Source organism: Apium graveolens, chromosome 2 (assembly GCF_009905375.1).
Source record: "Apium graveolens cultivar Ventura chromosome 2, ASM990537v1, whole genome shotgun sequence".
NCBI classification, from domain to species: Eukaryota; Viridiplantae; Streptophyta; class Magnoliopsida; order Apiales; family Apiaceae; genus Apium; species Apium graveolens.
Genome location: NC_133648.1, coordinates 276,980,178 through 276,992,677, shown reverse-complemented (window position 1 = coordinate 276,992,677; position 12,500 = coordinate 276,980,178). Strand labels below are relative to the sequence as shown.

The 12,500-nt window shown below is 33.9% G+C and overlaps 1 protein-coding gene across 1 annotated transcript; it reads left to right on the top strand.

Moving 5' to 3' along the window:
• Positions 1-1,894: 1,894 nt before the first annotated feature.
• Positions 1,895-4,221, top strand: LOC141708513 (vicilin Cor a 11.0101-like). Its single transcript, XM_074512176.1, has 7 exons — positions 1,895-2,059; positions 2,174-2,538; positions 2,617-2,792; positions 2,881-2,961; positions 3,054-3,332; positions 3,425-3,770; positions 3,853-4,221. Exons 1-7 carry the CDS (start codon positions 1,944-1,946, stop codon positions 4,005-4,007), a joined length of 1,518 nt encoding a protein of 505 aa, XP_074368277.1. The 5' UTR covers positions 1,895-1,943; the 3' UTR covers positions 4,008-4,221.
• The last annotated feature ends 8,279 nt before the right edge of the window (positions 4,222-12,500 follow it).

Here is a 12,500-nt window from a genome sequence, read left to right as displayed (position 1 = left end):
AAACTTTGAAATTACCTTATTGATCCTTACAAGGGTTGAAACCCTTTCACTGTTAAACACTCATTGTTGTTAATGATTCTAGTTATTGTTTATTATTGTTCATTCTATTATTATGTTAGAATTGGATTGTTTTTATAAAATTATGGACCAGATTCGTGGTCAGACCATATAATGGTCAAGTTAGGCCAATGTGTGCCTTGGATCCAGTAGTTAGAGCAGTGTTGTGTACTTTGCTCGGGGTTAGTGCGTGACTGATCAGCAGCCTAACCTTGGTTTTTTTAAAATAAAAGTATAATATCCAATTCTAAATCATAATCCATTGTTCACTTAATATCATAATCATGTTCACTTGATGATCATTATTCTCAGTTTTGTCATTGTGACTTGCTGAGCTAGTTAGCTCATTTGTGCGATATTGTTTCTGTTCTTTTCCAGTTAAGAAGGAACCAGTTGGTACCGCGAATCCCCAGTCCAGCGCGAGAGCTAGGGGTTCAGGTTGATTGAGCTGAGCTAGTAGGCTTCTTTTGGGATAATTTAAGTCTGTAAAAGTTTGTAATAATGTTTAATACTCAGTTTTGAGTTTGGAATAGTTGGGATTTGAACGGTATGTAATATAAGTAGATGTGGGCTTGTGTGCATACTTTAACCTGTTGCGATCCGTGGTAGTTGGTAAGTAGGGTCACTGCATATTATAATTATCTTTATTATTGTTATTAGCATGTTATAAATAAGGCGTGTGTGGACCCCAAATTTCTGACCCAGGTTTGGAGAGCGCCACAGTTTTGGTATGGATCCATTAACTATGCCTAACTTATTCTTAGCGGACAAAGCAATTGTGAGAGAACGTTTCCAAGGACCATAGTTTTCGGCACTACTAATATTTAAATAATATTTTTCTTTTTGAAATCTTAATCTACCAAGTCGATTAAAATTCTTTTATCAGGGTACGATAATAAGTTTGTATGCAAAACTTGGGGCAATAATTTTTTGTTTTTCATTACGTTTTGCTGATGAATAGAAATTAATTCTGAACTCATCCAAAAATGCATGGATAGATACTGATCTCTATAGAAATATCGTGATCTTAGTACATAAATTAATTTAGATGACGATGTTTTTTTTGAGAAGTAATGAGGATGTAATTTTGCATGGGGTTTTGTCAGTCTCACGGGTACTCATCTTTCACCGAGCCGTACGTCCACGTATCATAGCCCTTGTTTAGTTTGATGAAACAGGGATGCAATTGTGGTACAGATACATCCCTATCCCCTATTCCGATACACACTTGTTATTTCGTTTGTTTTCGGATTGTACAAATTTTGTTACAAATTTGCCAATTACAGTATATGCTTTTGATGATATTGATTGTGTGTTTTAATTTCGAATAATTATTAGCAATGCATCCTAGTCTTATACAAAGATACGTATTTTTTGTCATGTACCTCTTTTTAAAAAAATATGAAGAAAATGTCTTGTACAAATAATTAAGTTTAAACTTATGATCTCCGATTGACTCCTATAGATTTTTCTGAGAAAAATTAAAAAAAATATGAAGTATATATCATTTTGGATCTCCGATTGATCACTCTGGATGTTTCCTGAGACAAATTAAATCAATCAAAACCGAAATTGATGTAGCGTAAAGAGGGAAAAATAAAAAGAAAAAGAAAGGAAAAGGAAGAAGATATCCATTGGATTGAATTATAGCATTGGTAGGCATTTGGGTTGTCAGCTGCCGCATTTGTCTTTGTTCATACGCGGCGATAATGCTGAGCAAGATAAACACCACGTAGTAATGGGAAAATGGACACCTGGCTTCCTGCATGTAGCTCTTCATCTCATCTCTATCTCTTCTCCTCACCTCTCTTCCCCTATAAGTACCTTGTTCCTCTCCTCCATTTCTTCATCCATCCATCAAGAGTAGACTTCACTCAACAACAACTATGGCCCAAATGATCAAGCCTTTAGCTTTCTTTTTGCTTCTCTCAGTTTTGCTACTTTCTGTTAGTGCTTTTATAAACCACCATGACCCTCGTCAGGATCCCAAGAAGGAATACAGGTTTGTTGTTAACCTTGCTTCCATCCTGTCGTAACTTATTATTTCATTGTCCAGTTTGTTGTTTTCTAATAATTAGTTACACACTTACACTTGTATATGGCAATATTGAAACAGTGAATGCCAAAGGAAGTGCCAGAGAGAGTCTGAGCCAGGGAGAAGGCAGCAACAGGAGCTGGAGGATTGCCAGCGTCAGTGTAAGGACAAGTATGAAGAGCGCCAAGGAAAAGGTGGTGATTCATATCCTATAACCGGAGGTGAATCACAACAAGATAACAACCCTTATGTGTTCGAGGACAAGCATTTTGAAACTATTAGCACTCAACATGGCAGACTCGGAATGCTTCCCAAATTCTCTGATCATTCCCCGCATCTCCGGGGTTTCATCAACGCCTTCCGTTTTGCCTTCCTTGAGGCCAACCCGCAAACTTTCGTGTTGCCTCACCATATTGATGCGGAGCTCATCCTAGTTGTTGTTCAAGGTGTGTAGATAGATGCAATGCATGTCTATTATTTGATTGTGATCAAAATGGTTAAAATTAACTTAATTATTGTTTCAGGAAGGGGAAGAATTAGCTTGTTACGGCCTGATGGAAGACAGAGTGTAAATCTCAGAAAAGGAGATGTTCTCAGAGTTCCTGCAGGAACAACTGTTTATCTGATTAATAGAGACAACAATGAGAAACTTGTGATAGCCAAGCTCGTCCAACCTATCTCCACTCCAGGCGAATTCCAGGTAGCTAAGACTGTTTTTAAAGATATATATGATCGTCAAACTTGTACATAACACCTTTTTTATGTATTAATTTTGTGTGATATGTCAGCCATTCTTTGGAGTTGGAGCTAAGAATCCAGAGTCCTTCCTCAAGGCTTTCAGCGGTGAGATTTTGGAAGCCGCATACCAAGTGAGGATTCAAAACATTCGAAATAAGTACTGATTGTTGTTAATTCTTGGTTTTAATGGTGTTAACTTTGGCTTCATTTGGTGTGAATTTAGCAAAAGAGCGACAAGATTCTGAGGTTGCTGGATCAACAGAAGGCTGAATTTGTTGTGAAAGCTTCTGAAGAGCAGATCAGGGCTCTGAGTCAGAAAGATGAGGAAGGAGGTAAAAGCATATGGCCTTTTGGTGGCGAATCATCCAGAAACAAGATAAACCTCTTTAAACAGCGTCCTGTTGAATCAAATGAGTTTGGTGAGCTCCGTGAGGTTAATCCTAGTGACTTTAGGCCGCTTGAAGATCTTGACGTTTCTGTTTCTTTTGCTAACATCACAAAGGTTTGTCCGTTTCTGTGTCTTGGGATGGATGTGTGGTTGATTCTTCGACAATGCATGTTGATTTGTCTAACCTTGATCATGCGTTTGCACAGGGAGGCATGTCAACTATTTTCTTCAATTCCAAGTCCATTAAGATCTCTGTGGTGAGGAACGGAGAAGGCCTACTTCAGATGGCATGCCCACACTTGGCACAGGAGTCACAACAAGGCCAAGGAGGCTCGCAGGAGCGCCAAAGGGGCCGAGGAGGTTCACAGGAGGGCCAAGGAGACTTACAGGAGCAGGTCAAGTATGAGAAAGTGGAAGCACGTTTAAGGCAGGGTGTGGTGTTCATAACCCCTCCTGGACACCCTTCTACTTTGGTAGCTTCCAACAACCAGAATCTAGAGGTTATCTGCTTCGAGATTAACACAAGGGACAATGACAAAACTCCTCTTGCAGGTAACTACTCACTCTGTCTTCACGGATCGATTTATGTATATTTGAAAAGAGAAGCTAACGAACTTGATAAATGATTTTTCAGGGAAAAACAACATATTTAGCCAGATGGAGAAGGTGGCCCAGGAGTTAGCTTTCAACAGGCCATCTAGAGAAGTGGAAGAGATAGTAAGGGCAAACAACAATGAGTGGTTCTTCAAGGGTCCTAACCAACAGCAACAAGGCCGTGCCTTGGAGTGAAGCACAGGCTTGTCAGTGGAGTAATGGTGGTGCATCAGTAGCGCTCTGGAGTACTTTTTTCTATGTTATCTATGAATAAAACGTGCATGTAAATTTTAAGTGAGTTTTGGAAGAAAGCAGTAATGTGGTTCTCTCCCGTGTAATCCTAACGATGATGATGATGATGATGATGATGCTGCCTATAATATATAAATAAACATTGCCTTGCTCCTAAGTGTCTCTGTGTGCTACTTTAATCTTCAAAGCATTTGCACTTTGTCATTTTAGAATATAATTAGATATTATAATATATATAGCTATATAATATATATTGCAGAAAAAGTAATTCAATTCAAAATCATTTATTTATCAAAATCTACATATTTATTGTTAATATAATATTGCTCTACTAGTATTCAACACCAAAATATAATATTAAGATACAACAGTAGATAAAATATAATTGGATTTTCTATTATATATACTTAATCCAATTCAATCAATATCTAATATTTCTCAATATAAACATATTTTTTGTAAGAATATTACAACAAACCATCAAAAATAAAGAACAATACTGCAACAAGATTAGAAGTAACAATATATGTATATTAAAAAATTATATAAAAAAATTAAAATATAAATAAAATAAAATAAATAAATTTTAGAATACCGTGTATCGCACGGATCATATATTTATAGAAGTAAAAAAAATCACTCTCTTTAATAATGCACTCTCGTACTCTCTCTTCTGGAGTTTCCACTTTCCTGTTTTCGGAACTGCGAGTAAATTTGCTGTGTTTTTATTGTTCATAAATCTAATATCGTATAAATATATTATTTATTAATCAATAAAATAAGCTATTTTATAATATCATAAAAAGTAATTTAAATATTTTTATAAAATTATTTAATAATTTAATTTATGGCATCTTATAAATGTTTTAGTTTATAATAATAAATATTTATAACTGATATCTAACTTTTATGCAGTTACAACTTATTTTATATAAAAGTTAAATCTAATTTTTATTATTTTAAATTTAGGTAAGTTATAAAAATATAACTATGCTAAGATTGACTTGCAACTAAAGAATGATTTAAACAATATTAAAATTATTGTATGAGTTTAAGATATATTTAGGACTTCACGTGTCTTTTACTACACTCCCATAGCCGTTTTTTGGGGTCTTTGATTATTTTTACCCATTATTTTAGAATAACAAAAATACATATTTTAAAATTATATGGTTATGTATAATCGATGTGATATCCATTCGACAATTGAGCATCTTTAGTTAACTATTTTTCTTTTTCTTTTTATTTAATTTTATTTAATTACATTTAATATTATCATCCACGTGACGTGTTCCACTTAATGACAATACTTTATTTATTTAACTTTAATATTTTATAAATGTATAAAATTATAAAATTATTCAAACATATAACAACTTAAAAATTACACTTACAATTTAATTTAGAAATGGGAAAGGTCTTAACGGGACTTATGGAATATGAGCTGATCCAAAATTAATTTTTTCCATATAGATAGAAGTCTGAATTCCGGAGTGGACCGTTTAGTAAAAAATGGATCAGTAAGGTCCAGATTGGTATGAGGGAGGCAGTTATTAGGATCAGTTGGAATTCGATGTTAACTTTCAGTTTTGGTAAAGCATTTAGGGTTCGTTTGGTTCAAAAATTTGGTTATAGGTATGTGTTTTGTTCATTCCAAACTTAGTACAGTAGAATCTCGTTAAATGAATATTCGATAAATGAATAACCTCGTCTAATGAATAAATTTCTTCGGTCCCAACTTGGTCCAATGGGCTTAACGAATAATTTCACTTAATGCATTAACGAATAAATACAAATGAAGTCTTTATAGGCCCTATGTAAATATAAATAAATAACCATTATATTTCAAATAATATATTTTTATTTATATAATATATCATGAATACATTTCATTCAATGACTAATTTTCAAACATATTAATAAGTCATATTTTTTCGAAAAATGCCTCCAAAGTTGATTGTTTCTTTCCTCCCCAAAATGCATCTGATCCTTGATTTTTATAAAGCATGCACCACTTTTGAAATATTTTGATCATATTGCAGCAGATAGTTTTTTATATTGACAATAGTTTGAAAAGCTTCTCTTGAGGATACTTGTGGTATAGTGATGCTATCATCGGGTTCGGGATCATTTGCCTCATCATTTAGTACAACTTCAATGATTTCTTCGTCCGTAGGAGAATCCATAACCGCATTATTCTCTTCAGGATAGTTCATAATATGTTCAACATTCATCACATTTCTATAATTTAATTTAAAAAGGAGTTTAGTTAAATCTTGGATATATACAAAATGATATAATTACAAAAAAAGTTTAAAAATATCATCTAAATGAATTATTATTCATTTATCGATAAATAAATATTATATTCATTAATCGATAAATAAATAATCTCGCCAAATGAATATTTTTTTTGTCCCAAAGGTATTCATTTATCGAGGTTCTAATGTAGCTTGAAATTATTAATCACATAGTAGCTTGAAATGTATTTACATAAGAAGCTTCAGATTTGTTATGAACTCCATTATTGATCACATAGTAGCTTGAAATGTATTTACACAATTGAAGCTATACAGAGAAAAGAGAAATCGGATCTATGTTTGTCGCTAAATACGCGCTAATAATACACGCAAGTATACGCATTCGCAAGTAATATAGAATCTTTTTTAATTCGTTCCCACAGAGACTGACTTGATTAACTAATTAATTTATGCACTTAAGCAACAATGTATGGTTATTATTCAATGCTAAGACGATAACAATTTGAGGTTGTTTATAACTAAGAATTAAACTAACAATTATAACTAAGAGAGTAAAGATGATTGAATTAATATATATGACAAACATGAGATTCTAAATTCATTAAATACTTCATTCAATAACATTATTATTCTTAACCTTAGCATGTAATGGTGATGACTCTAATTAGATAACACGAAACTGATAAACGCCAACTTTCATTGCACGAGTACCATACTATCAGACATCTACAAAATAGATAGAAGCTGAATATACACCAATTATATTGAGACCCTATATGTCTATAGAATTTGACAACATAACGGTGTAAGCACAAGTTATCTATCTTGATTACATAGGGCAAGTAAGATGGTTAAAACGAATCATGCATAACAATACATGAACCTATGCTAGTATGGCAAGTTCTAAATCCTTAAATTCACTGTCGCTTCATTAAAGATTAACACACTATCTTATAAGTTCGCGACGATCATAAGACGAATACGCACAACCAATACTAGGTTATCATACAATCACCACACACTAAGGCATTGAAACAAATTAACTAAGGAAATCTGTTAGGTCGCACAACACTGTAGAAGGGGGTTGAATACAGTGTAAAATACAATCAAAATGATTTAAAGCACAAGTAACTGAAAACATATGTATTCGATATAATAAACTCTGTTATAATGGAACTGTTCTCTCTCAATGATGAACAAATATCACGAGAGCTGCTAGGTTACAATATATGATCTTCTCAATGATCGTAACTCTTATAGAGTAAACCTATGTCAGTGTTTATATAGACACACAGTTACAAGATAACTTCTAGTTGATATGGAATATAATTCTGTCTCCTAAAATATATCAACCAGATATCTTATATGATTCTTCTAGTCCTCTAACTCTTTCCACGCATATCTTCTTCTTGTATAAGTCTCGATATTCTTTCCTGTGAATCAACTTCCTTCCTTAACTATTAGTCCTCCAATACTTAAGTTCCGATATCCATCTTCTGATATTATCTTCTGATAATCTAAGTCCTGATATCCTTAAGTCCTGACTTCCAGTAAGTCCTGATTCCAGTAAGTACTGATATTTCCTGTTAGTTAAGATCTGAAAACTAAATATGAAACATATTAGACATGACATCTCAAATATATCCAACAATCTCCCCCAACTTGTAAATTATGCAAGAATGTACAAGTTAATAGATTTGATGATGTCAAAAATATTTAATTTCAAATGCAATAAGAGTTTAATAAGATTATTAATTACAACTTACAAAACATCCAGTTTTACCAACATCACTGAATCAATTTGAATCCATAATTATTCTTAACAAAATCATTTATCAGATTATCTTCAGCTTTCTTTAGAACTTCAGCTAACTGTACTTTGACCTGCATCAGTTCTTCTTCATTAGTATCACCAATTTGATAAATGGATGTTCTGAGATCTTGAATGGATGTTCTTTCAAGTCCATCACCAAGTCTGATAACCTTAGGATGTGAAGAGTTTTCGTTATAACATAAGCATCTTCCTTTTAGAATAACTTCCACCTTAGCAGAATTCTTCAGCATAGGAATTTCTCTTCCATCACCTTCATTAATCATTGGACTGTAATGAGAAGTCTTTGTACCAGAGATTCTGAATAGATCTCTTATAGCCTTCAAAATATATTCTGACCATCTTCTTGTAACATCAGATTTTACTTCCAGAAGATAGTGAATATGTTGAAGTTCTCTGATAGACTTCTTTAATATATCAGTATCAGTTAATCTATAAGTCATTCCATCATTGAGAAATAAGATCAATTTCTCTTTGTCATGAACATCTATCACAACTTGAGCAGACAACACCTTGTCAAGGTGCCTTTGTTTGATTTGTTCATATGGTTTGTCTGTCAATATGAAAAGATCTCTTAGAGTAACCTCTACTCCTGTTTGAATCTTCTCTTCGTTAGAACCTAATCCAGCTCTATCTCTAGGTTGCTTGGCTTTCAACCCAAATGTAGCAAGTTGATTAATCATGAGATTGGATTTTGGTTCAACTGGAGTAGCTTTCTTCCATAACAGCTTCTTCTTATCAGCAATTGTCATTTTATCCAAATCAACTTGAGCATTGTCAGTAGTTGATCTCTTGATAGCTTGATCAGAATTTGCTGTTTCTTCTGTACCTTCCTGTCCTTTATTCTGAATAACAACTTGAGCAGTGTCAGAGGTTGTTTTAGAATCTTCAATTATCTTTCTTCTTTTCAGAATTTGAACAGTTTCATCTTCAACAAGATTATCATCAGTTACTTGAACTATTTTACACACTGGTTTCATCAGAGCTTGAGAAGTTTTCAAGTCCAGTGACTTGGTTGGTTCATAAATTTTTCCTTTCCCTTTGTCTTTGGGATCACTCTCAGTCTGTGATCTAGTTTTGACCTTTGAAGTTTCAAAATTTGACTTTTTCTTGATCACAATGCCTTTTTCCTTAGGCCTTGGTGGTTTCTTTGCATCAGAAGCTTTAGACTTATGATTTGTCTTCTCAGCAGCAAATCTAGCTTCTTCCTCCTTGAGAGTTTCTAAATCCATTCCTGGATTGTGTTTCAGAAATAATCTTCTTGCTATCTCCTCATCAAGTGTCTGGAATTTAGGATCTATATAATAAACAGTAATCCGCTTCCCATTTAATTTCAGAGTTTGCAAGAACTTCTGAGAGTCTTCAGATCCTGACTGAATCAGAATATCAGAACTTGACATCAGACTTTGCTTATCACCACTTGACTTCAATCTTTGAGCATTCTCAGCATCAGAACTTGACTTGTTCTGAATAGAAGATTTTCCTTGAATTTTTCTTTGACCTCTGCTCTTTTCAGAGTTTCCCTGGTCATCACCTTTATCATCCTTTTTCTTCAGTTCTTGAGTAGGTGAGCATTTGGACTTAACTACCTTCTCCCTTTTTTGGCATCATCAAGAAGTAAGAGAGAAAGAAGAAGTTCAACTGAAGATTGGATTTCATCCAATTGAGCTTTCTGAGAAGCTTGATTAGCGAGAACCTCAGCAATTTGGGCCTGTTGCTTCCCTTGAGTTTTCTCAATGGCTGCAACTTTTTCATAAATAGGTCTGATATACCTGTTCTTGTCAAGCTTGATCTGTAGATTGAACTTATCAGCTTATTCCCTGAGTGTATCAACCTTTTCATGAGTAGAAATATGTAGACCTTGTAGATGTTTTGTAGACAGAGCTGTGATCTTGAGTTGTGTCTTGAAATCAGCATTTGTAAGCAACTCATCAGCTTTTGCAATATGCTTTGTCAGAATTTTAGAACATGGAATAAAATATGATTCATTCCACTTCTTGGTCCACTCAACACCTCTGTGAGTATCCTCCCAAGGAATAGGTGCTTCCTTTTCAACACATTTCTTCACCAATTCTTCCTTGCCCATAGTAGGTACTGGAGTCTCAACAGAAACACTGTCATCAAAACTTGAGGAAGACTCATTATGTTCTGATAGCTCAACAGTGTGTGAAGCAACTGGAGATTCAGGAATAACATCATCTAAATTCTGATCAGCGGAATTTATCTCCAGAGCTGGTGTCTTTGATGTAGATGGAGCTTCCAAATAAAGAACTTTAGGTATATTCAAATTATGAATATCTATTTCAGAATTATCAGTTTGTTCTTTAGCATCATCTGTAGCTTTAATAGGAGAGACATGAGGGGTAACAACTGTGTCATTAGCAGTGTCTTTGTCTTGAGCTGAAAGGGCTTCAATGATAATTGGTTCTTGTGAGATCAGAGATTCCTGATCCCATTCCTTAGCTTCTTCAGTATCTTCTGATATAGCCTTAGCCAAATACCTCCTTTCCTTCATTTTCTTCAATCTCCTTGCCAATGATGGAGTTGCTTCAGCAGCATCAGAATTTACAGATTTCCTTTTCAAAGTATCAGACTTTTGAGCTGCTTTCTCTTTCTGAGAAGTAACATTCTCAGCTTCAACTATCACAGGTTCAGATGCATGAACTCATGCTTCAATTATTTCCTCAAATCATCAAAAATTTTTTTTGACCATTATTGAATCAAAACATTCATCACGGGATAAAGTTAAAAATCGATGAAGTAAAGATTAAGAAATTACAATTAAGACATGCACAGTCACATAATTTGAGAAACAAAGGCCAAATCTTGCAATTTAAAGGAAATTTCATTAATATATCAGATGAGTACATTTCATGAAATTTATCAATTACATGCAAAAATTACAAGATAGTCCTATTCTAAGATTCTTAACATCAACAACCTTAGTCCTAGTCTAAGAAAACCTAACGACTAGCTCTTTCTGTTGCTGACGAAGAGCACTGCAAGACGGATGATCCGTTCTTGCTGACAGAGAGCTTCTCTCCTTTCCTCTTCCAACCGATCAAGATGGAGATGGTATTCCATCGAAAAGAACAAGAGTTCTGTGTGAACCTCTTGTGGAACTGAGTTCCAGAGCTCTTCAGGAATGGCGGTGACATGCCACTCCTGTTGTCAATCATCACAACTCAACTCGATGTTGAAAGTTTCATAGTTCAGGAACAAGTTGAAACGAACCATTTTTGTTGATGAGAATAAAAAGAGAGTGAGTTCGTGAGAAAATGAAAGATGTTTTGGTTGGAATGAATAGTCGGTTTAAATAACCAATAGAATACCAAGGGACGCGAGGAATAGTTAACAATTACAAGTACAAATAATGATCCCTCGACTCCCTAGACTGATGTGTAATAATAACAGTCAGTAAAAGATCTAAAGCAAGAGTTAATGGGCACGGGAAATAATTAACAATTACTGTGCACATGCAGTTTTTCAAGACATACACGTTAACCACTAACCCATAATGATTATGATTATTTTTATCTCACCCAAATTTATTCTGATGTAAATATGACTGTTTCAGATTTTACCACAAATAAGTCAAGTAAAGAAAAATACCACGTAAGCATCAAAGATTCCATCAGGATTTAATATCAGAACTTAACTTATATCAGATTTTAACAGTCATCAGAACATGACTTCTGTACTCAAAAAGTGAATATCTTTTTCTGTGATTTTTCATACAAATACTGACTTGTTTTCTTCAGAGTTTAATCATCAGAACTTCCATCAGAACTTGTCCTCAAAAATTATGCAAATGACACTTAACTGTTTGTCAAAAATAACTATCACCACAGTAATTTTCATCATTCATATGGAGTGAAAGTGTATGCATTCATCAAAATATCAAATAGAGATTAAAGTCTGATCAACTTCAGTACATCTTAGAAATAAGGCATAACTCAGAAAAATGCTTAAAATATGTCATCAGTCATGATGTCTACTATAGAACAACTTTATGCATGAGTCCACCTCAACTGTTTATGCTCATTTTATGCATCTTTTGAAATTACTTTTTACAGTGGCTTCTCAGTGTAAGTTAGTCACGACTGCTTATCAGAATTTATGCTGTAATCAAAGTATTTCTCCAGTAATCATAGAGTGTGAAAAGTCACCAAGATTTTTTTTTTGCTTTTCTAATGCATATTACTTAATACCAGCAATGCACTTGGGTCTTCCCTTCCACAGTTTTACTCTAGATCTCAAAGGAGTACCTGACTTTTATTCTTTTCTTTTCTTTTCTTTTCTTTTGATAAGTGAGGCTTATCAGCACTTAGTCCATTCTTAATA